This window comes from Musa acuminata, chromosome BXJ3-4 (assembly GCF_036884655.1).
Source record: "Musa acuminata AAA Group cultivar baxijiao chromosome BXJ3-4, Cavendish_Baxijiao_AAA, whole genome shotgun sequence".
Taxonomy (NCBI): Eukaryota; Viridiplantae; Streptophyta; class Magnoliopsida; order Zingiberales; family Musaceae; genus Musa; species Musa acuminata.
The window spans coordinates 8,802,305-8,824,094 of NC_088352.1; the positions used below are offsets into that span (position 1 = coordinate 8,802,305).

Below are 21,790 nucleotides of genomic sequence, written 5' to 3' on the forward strand. Positions count from 1 at the left end.
TCTTCGGATGCACTTGAGTTATTCTAAGTTTCTTTAAGCGCTTTCTTCTTCTTTGGTTGCTTCTTCTTTAGTTAAAGACATTCACTTTTGAAATGTCCCAACTTCTTGCATTCGTAGCATATAACTTGTTCTTTCTTGGGTTCAATTATATTTTTTTATATCATTTTTAAATTTATTTTTTTTTATGAATTTTTTGAATATTCTTGTCAAGAGTGCCAAATCATCATCATAGTCCTCATCACTTGAATTTTCTTTCAAATGATCTTCATGAGTTCTTAGTGTCATATCCTTCATGTTCTTTGGAAGGTAGTTCTCAATCTCTTCATGAGCGTTGCAAGTCATCTCATAGGTCATTAGTGACTCAATAAGTTCTTCAAGAGGGAAGTTATTCAAATCTTTTGCTTCTTGAATAGCGGTTACTTTAGGATCCCAACTCTTTAGAAGAGTTCTTAGTATCTTGTTAACAAGTTCAGCATTAGAAAAACTTTTACCAAAGGCTTTTAGACCATTGACGATATCCGTAAATCAGGTGTACATGTCTTCAATGGTCTCACTTGGTTTCATACGGAACAATTCATAACTATGAATCAAAAGATTGATTTTTGACTCCTTAACCCTATTTATACCTTCGTGTGTGATTTCAAGTGTATGTCAAATGTTATAAGTCATTTCGTAAATAGAAACTCGATTGACTTTGTTTTTATCCAAAGACAAAACAAAGCATTCATAGCTTTGGCGTTCAAAGAGAAAGTCTTCTTCTCCAAGTCATTCCATTCGCTCATTGGAAGATAAGATATTTGAAATCTGTTTTCAATGATATTCTATAACTCAAAATCCATAGAAATTAAGAAGATCTTCATCCTAGTTTTCCAATACGTGTAATCCGTCTCATTGATCATGAGAAGACGAGTGATAGAATGGCCCTCTTGATTGCCAGCAAAAACCATCTCTCTTGGGTTCTAAACCAAATCAAGAGTAACCGAGCTTTGATACCAATTGTTAGGATCGAGTCGGCACTAAGAGGTGAGGTGAATTAGTGTAGTGGATAAAAGTATCGATTTAAAAATCTTCGTACGTTAAAAAGAAAACTGATCTCGGAAGATAGCTTGAAAGTATGTTTGTTCCTAAGGGTAGTGAAAGTCAAGTAAGGAGGAAGTGAAGCAATTTGCAAAGTAAGTAAATGACAATAATAGAAATACAAATCAGAATTTATAGTGGTTCGATCGTTGTGACAAACATCCACTTCTGATTCCTCTTCAATCGAGGTCACCGACGTCCACTAATGGTCTTTCTTCAATAGGCGAAGACCAACCACCTCTTTACAGCACTTTCTCCTTTTCATGGGTTTAGGAGATAACCCTTATAAGTCTCACATCTCTTTTGAATGATCATAATATTAAAAAGGGAGGAGTAGGACTTTTTACACTTTTACAACACTTTTAAAACCGTAAGATTTCAAGGAATTGTTCCTACTTTCGTGTCCTTTCATGCAGAAAATGATGGGATATTTATAGCCCGAATGGCTTCAAAATTGGAGCCAAAAAGTGTCACATCTCTGGATGTTGGGGTACTGGTTGTACCACCGCCGACAAACTGACACTGAGTGGTACCACCGCTTGACAGAGCTCGAAGATCGAGCTTTGGCGGTACCACCGCCTGACAGAACTTGGAGACGGAGCTCTGGAGGTACCACTGCCTAACAACATTAACTTCCAGCGATACCATTGCCCAGACTACTTGGGAGATTGAGTCACCAAGCGATGCCACCGTCGACCGTGACTTCAGGTGCTGAATGAGTTGTTCAACAGGCCCAATTTAGCCATGTTAAGGGCCCAATTGGCCCTTAACTGAGTTAATGAGATTACCCCCAATCATAACTCAACTTAAGGTCTAACTATGATAATTAAGACATTTAAACATGTAATCTCTGTCCGACATGTCGATTGTTCTTTTGGCAATCTTCTTACGAACTTCTCGATGAACTTCCGACGAACTTCCAACGAACTCCCGACGAACTCTCAACGAACTCCCGATGAACTCTCAACGAGCTCCCGACGAACTCTCGGCGAGCTTTCGACAAACTTCTGGCACAACGTCCGATCTTTGACTCCGGTCCAACATATGCTTTATGTAATACTGCTATCGTAGTTAATCTTATACACTTATCTCAATATATAGATTAGATCAAATAATTTATCAATTATTTTCACCCTACATTCAACCCTAAATAGTTATTAATGTTGGGAGTCGCACTGGGATTGATTGGATACATAATATTATAGTAATTATAAACGTGATGAGACATTAATGTGATGTTGGATCATCCTCATAACGTTATGCAGGAAAAGTTCATAAATCATGTGTTTATTGTATTAATTTCTTAAATATTATTTATCTGTATATATTTAAACACAGTAAAGTTATGTCTTTACCCACTAAATTTAACTTCTCTTAATGTATGCAATTAATGAGGTCGATCGGAATCCGTTACAACTACTTTTATAACAGATATCGTCTCAAACAATCTTAACCCTTCGCCTCGTTGCTTCCGTCATCATCCACCGTTCCTTTGAGATCAAGAAGAGAGAACGGACGGTGAGAAATCAATCTCATCTATTCTGCCGCCTTAAACCGCTCTCATCAACGGGCGAGCTCGGGGCGGCTCCTCATTTGAAATAAAAGAGCGACCGCTTCTTCTTCCTTGAGCTCCGTTTCTACCCGCCCACCTACCTTTCGTTTCTCGGAGAACGAGCGTGGGGCCCGGAAAAACGATTTGTTGGCCCACCAACAGGTTTCGGTGAATGAAGGGGTAGACGGCTGTCGATGTGCATAATTTTTCTTTCGTGAAAGGAAGTAATGCTTCTTGCACTCTTGCTTTCATACCCATTGACGCACCTTAACTTTATATGGCTTGGAGATGGGCCTCTTGTGTTATTAACCAGAGACTTTTGGGATAGGCATGTGGGTAGGCGTCAATCTTATGTCTCTGTAACCTTTGTAAGGTGCACAATGAGAGCTAAAATTAAGGGTTACTTCCATTTCCCAGAGGTGCACTAAAAAAGAGCTGTCTTTCTCTCTCTCCATTTCATGTGGTGGTGATCCTTTCAATCAAAATAAAGTTCAGCAGAAGGTGGGAGAGGCAGGAAAGGGATCGAAACAGAGGGAGAGGGGCGGAAGAGAGGGTGAGGAATGTCGTGCTCGCCGTCTTCGGGGTCGGGGGAAGACGAGGGCGTCGACGCCTACCGGAAGGGCGGCTACCACGCGGTTAGGGTCGGTGACGCCTTCGCCGGTGGCCGCTACGTCGCCCAGCGGAAGCTCGGATGGGGTCACTTCTCTACCGTCTGGCTCGCCTACGACACCCTTTCTTCCGTATGTTCCGTGCTCCTCCTCTTCCTCCTCCTCCTCCTCCTCCTCCTGTTCCGAAGAGAGAAATAACAAGAAACAGGAACGTATTTGGATTTTTTTTTATTCTTATTTCAATCGCCACTGTTTTTGGTTGTGATTTGGCGGTCATTTCTCGGCTGGAATTCATTTGGTATTTCAAAATGATGCGTTTTCGGTTCCAAAAGTCCCTCCTTTGCATGTGCTTGTGAATCGATCGTTTTCTTTGGGAAATGATGACGACACAATGTCGTCTATTGTTGGATTGCGACTGCGCCATTGGATTCATCGATATCAAAGGAGGCCGTGCCTTTTGCCTTTTGACAATCATGTCAGCAGTTTTCATCATTGCTTCATCGTCTGTCACAATTAGCTTCTATGATCATATTCTCATATATTGATGATTGTTGTAGAGATATTTACTCAGTTTCTTCTGCTTGATTTTACTCTTCCTGACAATTTCTCCATCCCATTTCGATTGCTTTGAGGTAATCCATTTTCTGTTGACCCCTCGTGCAAACTTACTTCGGAATTTATGTTTTGTCTTGGTAGAAATTTGTTGCCCTCAAGATTCAAAAAAGCGCGAAAGAGTATACTCAAGCTGCGCTTCATGAGACGGAGCTTCTCTCAGCGATTGCAGACGGAGACCCTTCCAATTCCAAGTGTGTTGTGCGACTACTGGACCACTTTATGCATGCTGGCCCCAATGGGCAGCACTATTGTTTAGTGGTTGAATCCCTTGGAGATAGCTTGCTTCGGTTGATTCGTTACAACCGTAACAAAGGGATTGGTCTGAACAGAGTCAAGACTATATGTAGATCGATATTGGTGGGTCTCGATTACTTGCACAGGGAGCTTGGTATCATTCACACGGATTTGAAGCCAGAAAATGTGCTTCTTGTGTCCACAATCAATCCTGCTAAGGACCCTGTGAGGTCCAAGTTCACTCCAATTCTTGAGCGGCCTGAAGGGTGCCCAAATGGTGGATATCCATTCAGTATGAACCAGAAGAAGCTGAAGATTATGACAAGAAGGGCATTGGTGAAGATTTCTAAGAGAAGAATGTCAATGGGAGGCTATGTAGAGATGGAGAGAAGCTTGGATGGGATTGATCTGAGGTGCAAGGTGGTGGATTTTGGGAATGCTTGTTTGTTTGATAACCAAATTTCAGATGATATTCAGACAAGGCAGTACAGAGCTCCTGAGGTTATTATTGGGTTGGGATACTCCTTTTCGGTTGATATGTGGTCCTTTGCTTGTATAGCCTTTGAGCTTGCAACTGGTGACCTGCTCTTTGCTCCTAAGAATAGCCCAGAATTCACCGAAGATGAGGTACTTTTTCTCCCTCCCAACATCTCCTCATAAGATATCGGATATATTAATTTCTTGCAGGTTAAAGAAGCATTTCAATTATTGTTACTTGATAATCTGTGTTAAAATGCCAACTATCATGATCCATAAGCTGCTTTCTGGAGTGTGAATTCTTATACATATTGTAGTTTTCAAATGGCTACAGCAGTACACAATTATTATCAGATTTTAAATCACAATATCATAGTTATGCATGAGAAACCTGTTAGGGGCATTTATTCATGGAGAAGAAACGAGGACAAGTTTTCTTGGACGAAGTTGCCATAAAATGGTTCAAACGGACGTAACCTTGGCTAAAGATGGATGATCATCATTATACTTGATAATCTGTCTTTTTTTTTTCATTTGAGTTTAGATAAATTGTTTTGTGCCAAAACAATGTGCTGCTTTGAATTGTGAGTTCAGTAGCTTCACATGATAAGTTCTGCAGGCATATGGGTACATCCATGCCTATTCTAGTTCCATTTACTGTGCAAGGATTTTCAAAAAAGACAATGTCTTGATTCTTTTCTGAAGTTTGGTATCACATGTAAAGCTTAAATTTTCATGCTCATGTTTAAGCAACTTTGCTTGGATATGTACTTGTCCAGACGTCCATTTCCACAGCAAGTGGAAATAGAGAGGCATGTAGGGCAGGAAAATAAGGGAAATGTAGCTGTTAGAATATGGAATATTAAAGATATGTTCATTGAAGCATCAGAAACAAATCCGACATCTGATCCCATCATTACATGTAACATCTAAAATTTACTATCGAAATCCTGTTCCTGAGTGGCCAACTCACAACATATATTTAACATGTTACATGACATGCCTGAAAGAGTCCAGTTAGCATGGTATCTAAGGCAAATATCTGGACTGTGGAATGACTTCCAGTCCTTGATTTCAGGATCACTTGGCTCTGATGATGGAACTTCTTGGAAGGATGCCCCGACAGGTGACTCCATTTTGTTTGTTGACTTCCCTGTTTATATGACACTAATGTTTTTGCCTTTGTTAGTGAAGATTGCTACTGCAGGATCTCGATCAAAGGACCTCTTTGACAGATATGGAGACCTGAAGAGGATTCGTAGGTTGAAATTTTTGCGCCTGGATCGCCTTCTGGTTGACAAGTACAAGTTTTCAGAAACTGATGCCAACTCCTTCATGGAGTTCCTTTGCCCACTTCTCGATTTTGATCCAGAGAAGAGGCCTACAGCAGCTCAGTGCCTGCAACATCCATGGCTCAATGAATGAGGAGATTTATAAGAGCCTAAAGCTGCTCGAGTATGAAATAATTTGAAGAGGTGATAAATTTAACGCAACCACCACCAGCTAACAAGTGAAGTTTCAGCATTTTCACTGACCCGACTTAATTGTACCACATGAGGTCTGAAGGAAACTACTCAAACTCGGTCATCTGGTTGTATTCATGAATACCTTCGACTATATTATGACTTTTGGTAGAGGTTTTTTCCCCTAATGTTATCGTCTTCCAAAAGAGAAAACGTGAAGTAGCTTCTGATAATGCCCGAGTTATTTTTCGCCGTATATTTACATTGTGTCTCAAACTGTGTTAAGTCCCAAAGCATTCCTTTGTTTGATTAAAACAGAGCAGTTCTTGGCTAAGGGCACATTAACACTGAAGCAGGAAATGCTGGCCAAAAATCTAAACCAACATAAGCTATGAATCAATGTTTTAAGGTTACTTCTGCTCGAGTCAGCTGAATTGTTGCATGTGTGATGGACAAGGTATTAATAATGATGCCCATCAACCTAAATGGAATTCAAGGTGGAGTCAAGGTGGAGTCGAGTTCAAGAAAGGCGAAGACAGGTGAACGATATGATCATGCAGGCAGGCCGATCTGGAGAAAGCTCGTGCACATTTACACGATTAAATCATTACCACTAATTTGCTTCATTCTTCGTTCCCATCTGTGATCCCACATGAACTCAATGAACTCAATAGTTCCAACAATAAACAATAGAATTGAGGAAGTATTGTGAAGAACTTTTGACAATAAATTGTTGATTCAAAAGACACATCAAAATCATCGTCTACGCATCTAAAAGCTCTCTGAAGTTTGATTATTTATGCCATTCTATAATGTGCAAGACAAAAGTTCAGAGACAGACATAAGCTCTCTCCTCTGGAATCATGTTTGAGATGACTAGTTGTGTAACCCAGTAAACATTCACAAACTTCGCATCTGAGTGCTAAGAGGCTCTGTAGCAGATTTAAGATGAGCATGTAAACTATTACAATTTCTGCTGTGTGTACACCAATTTAAGAGGACAGTTTTGCCTTCATCATCTACTGCATCTTTTCGATATTGTACGATACAGCATGATCCTTCCACACACCTTTCTCCAAGTACTTCTCATAGAATCTCACATTACCATCTGTTTTGACAGACAATGCAGTGGTGCTTCGCGTTCCAAATTGCCGCTGTTTAGCAATAAACAGATTTAGTTTCAAATGGTCGATTTTGAATAATCATAGACATGAAGGAAAACAAGAGTAGAACGATCAGGTACCCACCTGTTTTGTCTCGAACTGAACAAAGATGGAGCTCAACTTGAATTCATATTCGGTATCACAGCCAGTGTTTGGCAACCTATCTCTATCAGCCCTTGCATTGTCACTCATCAGTTTATCAACCATCTCCTTTTCAGGGATTTCTTCCTCATCATACTTGACAAGTAGATCTCTAAATCTCATGCCTAATCTTTGTGCCTGGAAGAGATTAAACAACGTGAGCAATAGTAAGGTCCTTGACGTAAAAAATCAATAAAGTAAGCATTGATACAATTTATCTATTTCAAAAAAAAGGAAAAAAAAAATGAACTGAAGCAAAGATGCAATATCCATGCTATTGCAAGAATGAAGGATTTGCTTCTGATATTAGGGACTGCTCTCAGATGAAGAAACACTTGCATAAGAGATGGATGTCAGTAAAAGATACTGAAACAGCCTAATTCCCAGAATAGTGTTATAGTGTTCTAGTGTTCTTCATCACCTTGTTTCGGTTGCCACCAAGGCAGTAACTTTGCTTGTTAGTTCACTACCACAATTGCTATTCTGGTTAGCTTTAAATAGATAAATTTATGTACCTTTTTGACATATGATATACATCCTACATAGAAAAACTGCACATTCTTTTCAGAAACAGCACCATATATCTACTACCAGATTCTAATTGAAGTGTCTATACGGCACAATATCATACATTCTGTCCCAGTATTGCAATGGCACTCCCAAATACAAAAAGTTATACATAGAGGGAAATGATAAGCATGTTCCAAAAGAATATTACAAATAGTATTTTTGAAAGTTGGTTGGACAGATTACTGAAGTGGAAAAGGAAATGCTTGTTTTCCGCAGCCTTATTACATGAACCTCAAGGTTCCTTGATCAGTAAAGATCCTCACCTAATAATATCTAAAAGTTCGGGAAAAAAAAAACCACAATTAATTAGTGTAGCCTTATTTTAGGTAATCACTACAAGGTTTTGAGCAGGAATTGAAGTACTTGACTAGTAAGCTGTATATAACAAAAAAAGAAAAAACAAAAGCTGTACATATAATATGTTAAATTGTATTTGGTTCATTCCCATCACAGCAAAACAAGGTTTTTAATATTTAGTTGCAGTTAAAAAAAAGAAAACCTATTTGTTAATCAATCTTGATTTAACCCAGGAAGAACAAGAAAATAACATATTATAATCAAGTTGAGTCCACCACTTTAATTACAAGAATTACTCTAATTTTTCTGACATAGAATGAATAGCACAAAAAAGAGATGGAATTAGTGATCCTGTTTCACATTCAAGAAAAGCATACAAGAAGAAGAAGTTAATGAAAAGCATATCCACAGAGATGATGCAAAACTTGTAAGGAGAATTTATAACCATCAAGAGTTAGCATGGCTCATGTATTCAATTCTTCTTCTTTATAATTAACACAAACCAACACAAAAAAATCAATCAGAAAAAAATTTTAATTTGCAGAAAGCAGATATAATGGCATTTTGTTGGGACAATCAGAAAAGAAGTCACCACATTTAAATTGGTTGCTTACCTTATACCACGGAGTGTCTAATTTTGCATTAGAGAGCACATGAAGGCCTGGAGAAACCACTTGAATGGAAATAGGCTCTTCCTTAGGCCTATTTGAGATGTACACCATGAGTTTGGATGGAATGTCAGCTAATATTAGATTAAACCCATTGTAGTCTCTTGCTTCCATGACAAGCTCCTCTGCAAATTCCAAGGGGCTTTTCCAGCTCTGTGATCAAAGATCAAATGCCAGAAGAATATTTCAGAGGTTGCATGAACAGAAGAAAATTACAAAAGGAAAAAAAAGAAAGGAAGAAGAAGATGATCTGTACATAGCAAAGTTCAGTAACAAGGATAGATTCCAAATGAAGACAGCCATGGCGTCAAGACAGAGGTATTACCTGCAAGAACCTGACAGGCAAGTCTCCCCTGGTCCTTGCACAAGGCAGGTGGTCAGGCTCCAAGACATTGGTTAAGAAGGCCAGCCTCCCATCCTTGGTGCACCCCAGCCATGTCCCCCCTGCAAGCACATCCCTCCCTCCCAGTATCTTCCGATGGCCCTCCCCCCACCATGCCACTGGCTTTGTAGGCCTGCCATCCATGTCAATCCAACAACAAAGCAACCTCTCAATCTTTGAATACCATGAACAACAACAAGAAAGCCGAACTAAAGTAGTTGTTTCTCATGAATCCAAAGCATTACTCTCTTGCTTATGTGCCCTTTCGCCATTATGAACTATGAAGAAACTGAAAAAGTCTCTTTCAGCATACACGCAGCAAAAGAACAAGGAAAACAAAATAAGAACAAAGACCTGGAGGTCTCAATTTGCGAAGCTTAAGAAGGCAGATTCACACTAAAGGACGCAAGATTCATGTTAGAATGTGAGGGAGAAGGGGGTCTATGAACCTTCCTATCTAACAACTCCAACACAAAGTTGGCATACTGATCTCCTAAGAATAACATCAAGTTATTCTGGACACAGAAGAAAAATCTGAGAGAAAAGAAGACCCAGAAAAGAATCATAACATACCTATCATGATACTCGTCTCTGTTGAGCAAAAGGACGAGCGGGTAGAGAGGGTGCGCCTGCCATATCCATGCAGCTATACACATACTGCTCGATTTCCTCACTTCTCTCTTCTCGAACTTCCGTCTGCCGTACTCCTTATTCCTCTCCTCTCTTCGGAACACTCTCCTCTTCGTTATATACTCCCCCCCCCCCACCCCACCTCCTCACACGCCAAAGGCCAAACCAAAGCAAGCCCACAGCAACCACTCCGAATGAATTCATCCTCAGGTCTTTGGTCAACTCCGATAAGTATAGCAGAACCCGTGGGCAGCTTCCGCAGCTGCTGGGAAAATGTTTGGATCACAAGATAGGTAAGGGAAGGCGGCATCATCCGACATCATAGCTCAGAGGATTCCGAGGAAAACCGGCGACAGAGACGGCAGACGATCTATTTATGGAAGCGTTTCTATTGCACGGCAAGTTCTCGTGTGATGACTCAGCAACAGCACATCATCAGTTGAACATATCCTGAAGCCAAAACTATATAGAAGTCACAAATATAAATTATTCAGATATTTAGAATAATAATATATGTGTTTAATTTTGGAGGTGCAAATATGATATTTTATTTTTTAAAAAGATAAATTATCAAAATTTTATCAGATAAACTAATAATAAACACCTTTATATTTTAAAATTTTATTATTCTCTAAATAAAATATTTTAGAATAATCTCATAATTTTAATTGGGGTTTGAGAAAACTTGTATTCAACTTTAGATATGATAATACATAATACATAATAAATAAAATATTTTAGAATAATTTCATAATACAGGTTTGAGAAGATTTGTATTCGATACCTTCCATTAGTAGCATCATTCATTGGATCTTTCGATCTGATAGTTGACTTTTTTTCCATTTGATAAAGATTCCTTCGTTATAAAATTTAATTTTTTTTATACTTATTAAGCTTAAAGTGACATTGTAATGTAAATTATGGAATTTATCCTTTTTTTATATTAAAAAGACTAAAATTCACGTTTAGGTATGTGTTGAAGTCAATATGTCCATGAATATCTATCTACAAGACTAGAAAAAAGGATGTCGACGGTTGACCAACTACTCTTTTAATGAAAAAAGTCAGAGTTATGATAGGTGCAGTAGTAAGGTGTTCACGAAGGTTCTCCCATTCACTCCCTCTTATAAGTCATCTTAAGAGGGGTTTCATTTTGACATGAGTGTTAGACTAATATAGTTTGTCATCATCTTGGTGGCCATGAAGGTATGGGCTTAATGTTATCGTTATCCTATGACGTGCAAAGGAGCTCTGGTGTTGGTTGAGGTAGTGATGTCACTCATTACGATGGAGCTAAAGTTGGATCCATATTGGCATCTGACTATTGCTATATATTCTTTCCTATTTAACACTAGAGGAATGTTTATTCGATAATTGATTATACCTCTATATTTTTGTTCATTCTTAAAAGAGCACCAATTAGATATGTGTAATCAAGTAATTTGAACACTAATAGAGAATATTTTAATAATCAATCTTATTCTTTTGTTTAGTTGTCATACAAATGCTGATATGAAAAGACAAGGGTCCAATCATCTCTCGTATGTGTTGATACGGTCGATCGACCCCATGGACAAAGTCCACGACGGGTCATTTGGTCGACTTGGTCGAACCAATCTATGGGGGATCGATTCGGTCGACCCCCTTCTCAGTCAACCTCCACGGGCAAAATGCTAGAGAAAAGAGATTACAATTATTATATGCCCGTCGCCTCTATTGACGAAATATTTGAGGGAGAATATTACGGTCATTACAAGCCCGTCGCCCCAAACGATGAAATGTTTGAGGGAAGACATTATGATCACTACAAGCCTATTGTCCTTCGTTGATGGAGTGTTAGTGGGAAGACATTATGATTGTTACAAGTTGTCATTTTGATTGAATAGGTAAAAAAGTTGACCCTCGATACTAGTCTAGGGGATTGAATCTTTATGCAACTAATCCTCTCACATTATAAAACTATCCTAAAGCTAACTTGAGCGAGTTATGTCGGGAAACTCCCTCGACATCAACCTTTGTGTATGGACTCGTTGGCAGGCCAAAACCCACCTTGATCCACTCTTGGGCCCCTCAAATGCTTAGATTTCGTTCCATAAATCATCTCGGTGCCACCTCATTTGCTCCGAGGTTTGATCGATCGTCTTGGAGAACCATCTTATGGATTTTCAAATGTCCTGTGCCTTCATATTCGGACCGAACCGAGCCAACTCACAATCGACGATAAGATTCTCTAAAAAACACGTTTGCGACCAACTTCTTCTTGACTACCCAAGTCTCTCTTGGACTTGAAATAATAATAATAATAATAATAATAATAATAATAATAATAATAATAATAATAATAATAATAATAATAATAATTTATAAGATAACTCTTAAACTATAGAGGGTATAATATATAAGTGTTACCTAGGTGTCACCTAATAAAGATAGACCAGTCCATAAATATCTTCAAATTTATCCGAGTCACTTTAGTGCTAAAACAAAATTGAAATCAAATTCATATGAAAATTAATTCCGTATAAATATAAACCGTAAAATGAATAGCCATTCCCCAACGTCATCACATAACAATCATAAAGGCATGGATGGCTTAGTTGCATCTGTTCAACGTATCAACTCAGCCAAAATGAGATGATTGATATTATTATGCCTTCTTAGCCGTCTCATATATCATATCGGCCGATAGATGCCGCAATGCATATCCTTTTCATTTCAACCATTCCACACCTAAACATACTTTACTTTGTTCCTATGGCATTTGCATCCGACACTTGTTTGCAGAAGTCGTCAGCCTTCTTTTGACCTTAGAAAAAGAGATTTAGTTGATGATGAGCAAACGTATTTCCAAAAAAAAAAAAAAAAAAACCACAGATAAAGAATAGTTTAAACAATACAAAATGCAATTGACAACTTTATTACAGAAAACACATTGGGATACAAATTGTACAAATAATAATACTAAGAAATAATTTATTTGTATTTCAAAAATAATAGTTCGGAAGAATATTCTACCTATAATTTAAAATATTCTCTCGATTAACCCATTGTAAAAGATTATCTAAGCATAGTAATTAAGATAGGTTTAATCAAAATGATTGTACCAAAAAATCAAACCGACACTAATCAAGCGAGCATTTGAGCTCTTTCTAACCGCACTAGAGTCGGGTTGATCCAAGTATCACCGATGTGATCCACGTCACCAAGAAAAGATAAGAATAAAAAGATAAACTCGTGCCATATAGATTTTATTAAAAATAATTTAGAATGTAGTATTATAATGAAAAGTTGTATAGGGATTTAGCTCATGCCTACGGTTAATCTTTTTAAGTGTACTAAATCACCATTGTAATTATGTGACAGTAAGAAAGCTCATAATTTTGCAATGCTCTCAAGTATCTAACATGAAATTTGACTCACTACTAATTTTTTATTTAACTTTTTCTTAATATTTACTTGAATTAATATATGATTTAATTTTATAGTCGTTAATTAATATTTTTTTAATCATCTTTGAAGGCTAGTATGGGTTTTAGATGTAGGCCCAAGGCCCACAGGCCACGGCCCATATAGCCCAATATAAGCCCATTGATATCATAGCCATTACCCAACGCGCACACACGTCACTCACGCACCCGTCACGTCGCTGCAGTAAATATGGGCGCCGCCCGTCACGTGCGGCGTACTTGGAAAAGAAACAGAAAAAAAGAAATTAAAAAAAGGAAAAAAAAAAGACACGCAAAGATAGAAGAGAGAGAAAAAAAAAGACGACGAGAGAGAGAGAGAGAGAAGGGGGCGGGCGGTGGGGGCGTGTGGTGAGATGGGCAACAGCAAGCCGCCGGTGGCGACGAAGGGGAGGAAGAAGAAGAAGGGGCGCCCCTCCCTGCTGGATCTCCAGCGCCGCAGCCTCCGCCTCCAGCGCCTTGAGCAGCAGGAAGAGGATCCGCAGCGCAACCCTAGCCCACCCGACGACGATCCCCGCCGGCAGGCCCGGCCGAAGTCGAACACGGCGGCCGAGGACGACGATGACGAGGACGATCGGTCCGGCAGCCGGAGGCGGGAGAAGAAGCTCCGCCTCGTTCTGCGTCTCCCCAACAACCCCTCCGCCGATTCAGCCCCCTCCGGCTCCGAATCCGATGGACGTAGGGCGGAAAAGGTCGGCTCCGTCGGAATCGACGCCCAGGTAATTTGGTCCCCTTCTGTTTCCCCTATTCCCCGTCCCTTTCTTGCTCTTTCGCGAAGGCGTTGCTCAGATCTGCGGGGATTTAGTCGTTCTGGAATTTAGCGGATTCGGCAAGGGTCTCTAAATTTGGTGGAAATCTAGTGCGGCTTTGGCTTTGGCCACGGATCGGGAATCCGTCCGTGCTTCTCGGGTGGGACGGGATGTGGTTTTCTTTAAGGGCTCGTTGGACTTCGTTCTGTTCCTGGATTGGCTTTTCCGTTTATTCCTTTTGGTTTACTCTTCGTCGATTCCATTTCGAGGGTGCGAAAGTTTTGCGATTTGACTAGGTCAACCTTCCCCTCATCATGTGCTTCTGGAAACACGGAAAGCAAGTCGGAGCTTTGTTTGTCTGATTTCCTTTTAATTTCCTTTACATTCCCAGCATTAATCCGTGGATCTTCTTTGACCTTTATTTCTTCGTCTACCAGTCGGTCTTTTGTGTTGTTACCAAGAAGATGATGTTGTTTCTTTTTCCTTCTTTTGACTGATATGGCGTAGTGTTTTCCCCCCTCGTTACAGACAGAAAGACAGAATCCTGCCTCGAAAGCGACGGATCTTCCACAAGGTTTGGTGCTCCACTCCTGCGTTTATTTCGAGAAAATAGTAAAAGATAAGAGGGGGATAAAAGAACAAGATTTTGTCTTTCGTTTATCTCGGTGAATCTTGGTGATGCTTGTTTATTTATGTGCTGCGCTGTTGCTGCCATCAGATTCCGGGCCCACTACACCATTGCCGGACAAAAAGTTGTTGGTTTTCATCCTCGATAGGCTGCAGAAGTGAGTGCTGTGCTTTCTTTATTTGAAACTCACCTGCGGCTGCCCTTTTCCCTGTTTTGGGTTTTGGCCAATGTGTACAGATTGTCATTTGTTGAGTCTCCTTTCATTAGTTTTATTGGTTTGCTATCAGGAAAGATACATATGGCGTCTTTGCCGAGCCGGTCGATCCTGAGGAGGTGCATTTCATTTCGAGTCCCATTATCTTCTTCCTTGGACACTGACGTTGCATGGAATCTTATGTTCTGCTGTGTTGATGTGTTTAGCTTCCAGACTACCATGATATTATTGAGCATCCAATGGATTTTGCAACCATCAGAAAGAAGCTTTCGAGTGGATCTTATGCGAATCTGGAACAGTTTGAGGTCAGTTAAGAATGTCAATGGAAAAACGGAGTCTTGTGTTTTTGGTGACCATGCTTAAATTTAACTGAAAAATGCTGAATCCTGTCTCTTTCTTTTGTACTATTCTAGTATTCTTTAACCTTTTGTTCTAGTGTGAATTTGATAGGAAGTCCATACTTCCACTTTCTTCTTGATTTTCTTGCTGATTTGGTGTAGTTTTTAAGCATAACATTGTCACCACTTGTCCATGTTGTCATTGTAGGTGATTCATTATTTGATTCACGTTGCAGAATTTAGTTTGCTCCTTTACTGTTGAGACATTGGCATTCATGCTCAATATGATGGATCTGGTGTTTCATTTGAATAACAAAAAGCATATGAAGCTTTTTTTTGTGCTTTAAATAGAGGTTAATTGCTAATGTTACCTCCGATGAAATAAGTTTCCCAGAAAACTAAAGTTTAACTTTGGTGCTTCCTTGGCAAGTCATTTCTGTAATATCTGCTTTCATATAGCTTCAATTGGTGCAAGTCAAACATCATTCTCTACCTTTTGTAGCTGTTTATGTTTATTATTTTGATTTTTTTTTTGTATACCTACTCAATCCCTTTTTCCTTTTGCCTTCTCCTCTTAGTTTGATAAACAATTCCATCTATGAAAGAATGTTCTTCTTCATCTATGCTTCCATAAACTCTATGAGCAAATGGGCTGATTTTATGGCACTGTGCATCTATTGTATATATGATCTTGCTGGCTTACATACATATTTCATTGGTAAGTTGATAAGAATATAAGTCCAATTTTAGTTTTGTCTTTGATATTTTTTTTTCTATAATTTTCTTCTACTCTGCTTATTGGTTTATACGCAGAAAATTTAGTCTAATGCAAATTGGTTATCTAGTTCCTACATTGAAGTCATTTGGAATTTCTATGTACTCGGGATCAAAAAGTTTGGCATAATTTTATAACTTTTATTTAGATAATAAGCTTCTGTAATATCATTCTCTCCTAGAGGAAACTTTATTCCCTCCATAAAAAAAGTTGTTTGGTAGGAGCTTATTATCTAATTAATTTGCCACCAAAGCTGATTGAAGATCTATATTGATTCTAGGATGTTCATTTGCTCCTCTACTGTCATGCAAGTTCAAGAAGACATACAAATACCCTCATGGATTTATTGGTGCTGCACCTTTTTTGTCTTTAGTTGATTCAAACCCAAGAGGGAAGCTAATTATGATGCCAGTATGTTCATCCGACCCACTGGAGGAATGCATGGCACAAACTACCTTTTGAATGTTGTTAAGGCTTTCTTATCCTCGATCTTTCTCCTATGTGGACAAAGGAAATTTGAAGATCAATATTGACAGATGAGTTCAATTAGGGGGTCTTCTCTCACAATGTGACTGATCCTATTGGGTCTTATGTATTTTCTCAAGAGGCGGTGATGCTAGCCCTTCCTGTCCCCTAGAGGTCAAGTATTCATCAGTTGCAAATAGTCTCAAATGCACATCACCAGTTTCATGCCGCCTCAACCATTACTTAAGACGACTAATAACAAGCCTTCTACCATTATATAAGACGATTAACAACAATCCAACCTATAGACACTTCATCATAACCCTTATAGGCCCATGGGATGGTCAACCTGGTGGTACTTGAGAAGACATCCATCTTAACAATTTTCCACAGGATAAGCTCCCTTCAATTTGTATGTTGCAACTCTGAAACAACCCTTGTGGAGGTTGAGGTTAGGGACTGTTCTTTACTCAATTGAACAACAAGATGGTAAACTATTCTACCAAATTGCGGCAAGAAATTTATAATGGATTTTATCATCAAATCATTGTTATTATCCTTGCAAGGCCACAATAGTTCAGATTCAACTTTAATGTTTCTAGAAATATCTTTACATGGCTTCAGAAGAGTCCCCATTCATTGTTGAAAATTTCAGATCAACTAAAGATCAAGCTGAGCCATAACTCATCAAATTCTTTACTACTGATTATTGATTTCTCATCTAGGGGAAAAAGAGAGACTAGGAGGGGACAATTGTGGTGATGCGAATTTTTGGAAACCAAAAGGAAGGGGGAGTTTGATGCACTCATTCTCAGTTGTAGGATTGTCTTGCATGGAAAAAAGACCCTATATCAACAATTTTTGGGTTGGCCAAGGGGTGACCAATCTAGGATCCCAACTGCCTCCATGCAGGGGCTTGACCAGCATTTGGGCTTGCCCATTGGAGTTGTGCTGCCAAGGGAGCCCTTGCAATGCTACATTAGGCTGTAGCAGATGTAGACTTTTGTGGACACTTGTTCCAGCTTTACAAAAGTTTGATTGGTTTTCTTGATCATCTGATGGAACATTTTGACCAACTCATAGATGGATTATAATTTAGGCTATAATACTTCAACTTGACATTATCTAGATGAATCACTCTTAAATTCATCCAAGAACTAGCTTGGAAGATCTCTTGATCAATCTGGAATAAAGACAAACATGCTAGGACTCGTTAAGATTTTGGCCCCCTTCTTGGAGTCTAAGAGGAGGAGACCAGCCTATGCCACCCCGAATGGGAAGTGTAGCAGCCCCACTGTGTGATATAAAACATATTCCATATTTTCTTGGGGATGGGAGGCTAGTCCTTGGTGGATCCCCCCATATTTTGTGATGTCCGACCATTCCCTTGGTGCTCAAGATGAAGGTCGGCCAATGGGGAGGATAGCAATGCAACCAAGTGATATTCAAGATATTCTATATTTTCTTGAGTCGTTGTTAGTTTAGAATGATCTTCAATTTTTAGTTGTTTATTTACATTACAACTGTAAACTCCCTTGAGGAGTGTCATAATGATAATTTAAAATGAATACCTTCTATAGTTTCTCTGTTTATTATTTAATATATAGAAATTAAAACCATGTGAATTCCTTGAGCAGAGAAATAGAGAAATTGCTCCTTTATTTTTATTATTTAATAGAAAACTTTTATTGTAGCCTGGGGAGGATCAACATACACAATCTCATTCTAGTGACTCGAATCCTGATTGTCCAGATCTTACCACTGTACAAGTCTCACTCTTAGATTCACCCTTTTATATCAAAATAATTATTAAGACAACATATTTGATTCTGATGATTATAATTATTGAATACTGGTAAATACTGGTCTGTATCGACCTGTATCGACGAGATTTGAGCCCTTGATGTTAATCAAACTATTGTATTTTTTTAGTCACCAGATTCTATTGGAATGCTATACATATCCCCATTGTCAAAGACTCAAAAGTTGTACTTGGTGTGTTCTCTTTTAATCTACCAGCTTCTGATTGTCTTTTATATACTTTTTTGTTATCGATTTACAGGGTTTATTTTATAGCACCAATTTATCAAGATTGACCTTTGTTTATTTATTATCTATGGGCATATAGTAATTTGAATTTCTTGAATACTAGTATGTGACCAAACTTTACAAATAAAACTATTTATTTTTATGTTCATATATGGCTTGGTTCTACAGTGACTATCTATGGCCACAATTTTCATGACCTGCTGCGTTGCTGACTTCCATATGTGTTTAGGGCTAGTTAAATTTTCTGTATGTGCACGTTACATGGTTATTCACGTAAAGTTGTTTATTATCTGATTTGTTTGGAGCATTTATGAGAATGAACAATGGATGGTAAATTGATGTTAAATCTTGCAATGGTGACCTGTTGCAGCTGGTCATTTGATCGAGGTTTATGCCAAATTGAGGCACAAGCTTAATAACAACCGAAATGCATTCTTGCAATTTTTTTAAAAGTTAGAATCCAAACAGGACAGTTTTTGCTGAGATAAAGGTTGCCATTTTGTTTCTGCTTCAATGTTACCAGTTTGTATTTATCTTTGACTCTTGAGCTTCTTTTGCTTAGTGATATTGTTAATATGTGTAGTCTATGTTTCTCTCTTGTGCTTTCTTCAGTACTACATGAGTTGAAATTTGTTTACCATTAAACTGAAGAAATTTCTAACTTAATGCTTATATGTAATTTGCAGAAAGATGTCTTCTTAGTCAGTTCAAACGCAATGCAGTACAATGCACCAGATACAATCTACTACCGCCAGGTTTCTGCTTCAGCCCTATCATTGTATTCTACATTGAATTTCGGAGATGACAAGTCAGGTTTTAATGTCTGATGTTGATTGGTGTTTCTCTGTACAGGCAAGATCCATACAAGAGCTTGCAAAAAAGAACTTCGAGAACTTAAGACAAGAAAGTGATGATAACGAACCAGAACCTAAGCCAGTAAGGAGAGGCAGGCCACCATATAAGAATGTTCTAAAGAAAGCTGGTAGGCCTCCTGCTGACCATGCTGGTTCCAATTTCCCTTCAAATGCGACACTTGCTAATGCTGGAGATAATAGCCATTGGAACTTCTCACATGATTTCCAACGAAAAGGATTAGATAAAGCCAGCTCGTCTGAGCTACCTACAAAACCTTATGGTCTTCACAGTATTGAAGCCAATAATTTGACTGGCGAGCACAAGTATGAAAAAAATGAGGAAAATTCAGGTTTGGTTTACCAATTATATAATCAGGCACCATCCAATGAACAAAAATATAAAATGATCGTTTTATTGGCAAAATTTAGAATTTTTTCTTTCTGGGTCTCATGCAGGTTCTGCAGTTAAGGGTGTCTTGATGAAAAATCCTAGGAAGTCTTTGGTTATAAATGAAAATCGGCGCATCACATACAGCCATCCCCAGGTGTTCGGTTCCACAAGTGAATCATCATTGTTAACAACATTTGATGGAGAGAGAAGGCAACTGGTTCCGGTAAGTATCAAGTTATGTACCTTTATGTAAGTCTTGTCTACATTTGTACCTTCCAGGGGTCCAATGATATTATCCCATTTGCATGTGTCGCCTTGTACCTTTTCATTGTCCATGTTTTCCTTTACTTGTTTTAATGTTTTTCTAACTTATTTTAAGATAGTTAATGTTATTCAAGAGTCTGTCATTAAACGGAATTTCCAAACAGTTGTTGATGGTTCCAATGTAACCAGGTTGGCCTTTATGTGGAGCATGCTTATGCCAGGAGCTTGGCACGTTTTGCTGCAAAGCTTGGCCCCATCGGCTGGGAAATTGCTGCTAAACGAATTGAAGCTGTCCTTTCTCCTGGAACGAAATTTGGCCGTGGATGGGTTGGAGATAATGAAACACCACAACAGTCTCAGCCACCCCTACTAACTATATCTCCTTCCCATATTTCTCAACCAGAAAACATTTCAACCACTACAGCTGTATCAGCATCTGAACATCCCCCAAACAGCATGTTTGTTGAAGTTCGTGCCAACACAAATCCACCAGCTGCATCATCTGCTCTCCCAAGTAGATCAGTAGGTCTGACGGAGGGCGCTGCAAGAAACCATGATAGTGCGTTCAAGCCAGAGAATGCTGTTGGTGGCCATCTTAATTGGCAAAAGACTACATTCCAACTTGAACAAGCTGCAGCCACACAACCCACCATGAATGGTTTTAACACCCCATTGGGATTAAATCGTCTCTCTCAAGTCGGCAAGGTTGTTGCAACATTTGCCTCAACAGAGAGCACAAGTTCAGAATCGGTGAGAAAGCATTCTCGAGCACCGGACATGGTTCTAAGAAACAGTAGTCAAACAACCACGAGCCCTTTCAGGATGGACAAGCTGAATTCGAATGCTGATCCAAGTGCATCTTCAAGTTCGGGCAACCACTTGCCTGATTCTGGCCATGATCCGCACGGCACATGGAGGAGGGGATTGTCGCCGAATCCGAAGTTGAGTTCTGTACCTCCTGATCTAAATGTTGGTTTCCGGTCACCAGGGTCGCCTGTTTCTGGCGTTCTATTAGATTCACAGAATCCAAATCTATCATTGCAACTATGAGATTGTAACCCCCTTATCAATCTGGTAGAGTACACAAGCAGCGGCTACGCCTCTTGGTTTTAGAAGTAGCGCCCGAGCGATGCAGGTTCTCTTAAGAAATTACTGAAAGCAGCATTGTGTTGTTGTAAAAGTGAAAGGGCGGTTGTACAGATTAATTGTAATTGAAATTAATTCTCCACATGACGTTTAATCCTTGTTTGGTATCAGAGTGCTGATCCAAGGAGGTGTTCAGCTATAATTTACCTGCAAATACATATGCACTGCAAGAGATTTTACAGTGGATACTTTATGCCAAGGAATGCACAGGAGTTGCTGCTTATCTCAATGCGTGGGCATGGATGCCGAAGCGAAGCAAGCTTAATCCGATTCTTTCACCTTGTTTCTTGTTATTATTCCCTTGAGATATCAAGTTATATACTATCATCATTCTTCTGGAATTTGTTTGTAGTATTTAGAAAAAGAAGAAGAGGAAAATTTACGTCTGCTGTTTGGTTAGCAAAGACGTTTTTAGTATATCTTGAGTTCATGGATTGTAGAGGAGAAGCTTCTTTGCAGGCAGATGGATGAATGAAGACTCTTCCCACTCCCTTCATACTAAGCTTCGTCAAGCTTAGACCGAGTGCGACGGAGTTGGGACGATGTCGTTTGAACCCTAATCATGAAGCCACCGTA

The 21,790-nt window shown here is 39.1% G+C and overlaps 3 protein-coding genes across 6 annotated transcripts; 2 read left to right on the plus strand and 1 right to left on the minus strand.

Moving 5' to 3' along the window:
* The first annotated feature begins 3,084 nt into the window (after nucleotides 1-3,084).
* LOC135583240 (uncharacterized) lies at nucleotides 3,085-6,259 on the plus strand. Of its 4 annotated transcripts, none has more exons than XM_065148363.1 (4): nucleotides 3,085-3,369; nucleotides 3,934-4,713; nucleotides 5,629-5,689; nucleotides 5,753-6,259. In XM_065148363.1, the coding sequence occupies exons 1-4, from the start codon at nucleotides 3,190-3,192 to the stop codon at nucleotides 5,986-5,988; spliced, it is 1,257 nt and encodes a 418-aa protein (XP_065004435.1). In that variant the 5' UTR covers nucleotides 3,085-3,189; the 3' UTR covers nucleotides 5,989-6,259. The 4 variants fall into 4 exon arrangements, with proteins under 4 accessions (XP_065004435.1, XP_065004436.1, XP_065004437.1 ...); XM_065148364.1 differs by having other exon boundaries at nucleotides 3,086-3,369; nucleotides 5,642-5,689; nucleotides 5,758-6,259; XM_065148365.1 differs by having other exon boundaries at nucleotides 3,086-3,369; nucleotides 5,758-5,942.
* Nucleotides 6,260-6,792: 533 nt separating this feature from the next.
* Nucleotides 6,793-9,988, minus strand: LOC135636576 (uncharacterized). The gene is made up of 5 exons (XM_065148367.1): nucleotides 9,821-9,988; nucleotides 9,191-9,380; nucleotides 8,812-9,018; nucleotides 7,274-7,468; nucleotides 6,793-7,180 (listed from the first exon to the last, which is right to left on the minus strand). Exons 1-5 carry the CDS (start codon nucleotides 9,901-9,903, stop codon nucleotides 7,046-7,048), a joined length of 810 nt encoding a protein of 269 aa, XP_065004439.1. The 5' UTR covers nucleotides 9,904-9,988; the 3' UTR covers nucleotides 6,793-7,045.
* A 3,639-nt stretch (nucleotides 9,989-13,627) lies between these two features.
* LOC135636575 (uncharacterized) lies at nucleotides 13,628-21,296 on the plus strand. The gene is made up of 9 exons (XM_065148362.1): nucleotides 13,628-14,060; nucleotides 14,619-14,664; nucleotides 14,809-14,875; nucleotides 15,006-15,051; nucleotides 15,139-15,237; nucleotides 19,246-19,314; nucleotides 19,412-19,763; nucleotides 19,870-20,027; nucleotides 20,258-21,296. Exons 1-9 carry the CDS (start codon nucleotides 13,698-13,700, stop codon nucleotides 21,116-21,118), a joined length of 2,061 nt encoding a protein of 686 aa, XP_065004434.1. The 5' UTR covers nucleotides 13,628-13,697; the 3' UTR covers nucleotides 21,119-21,296.
* Nucleotides 21,297-21,790: the final 494 nt, after the last annotated feature.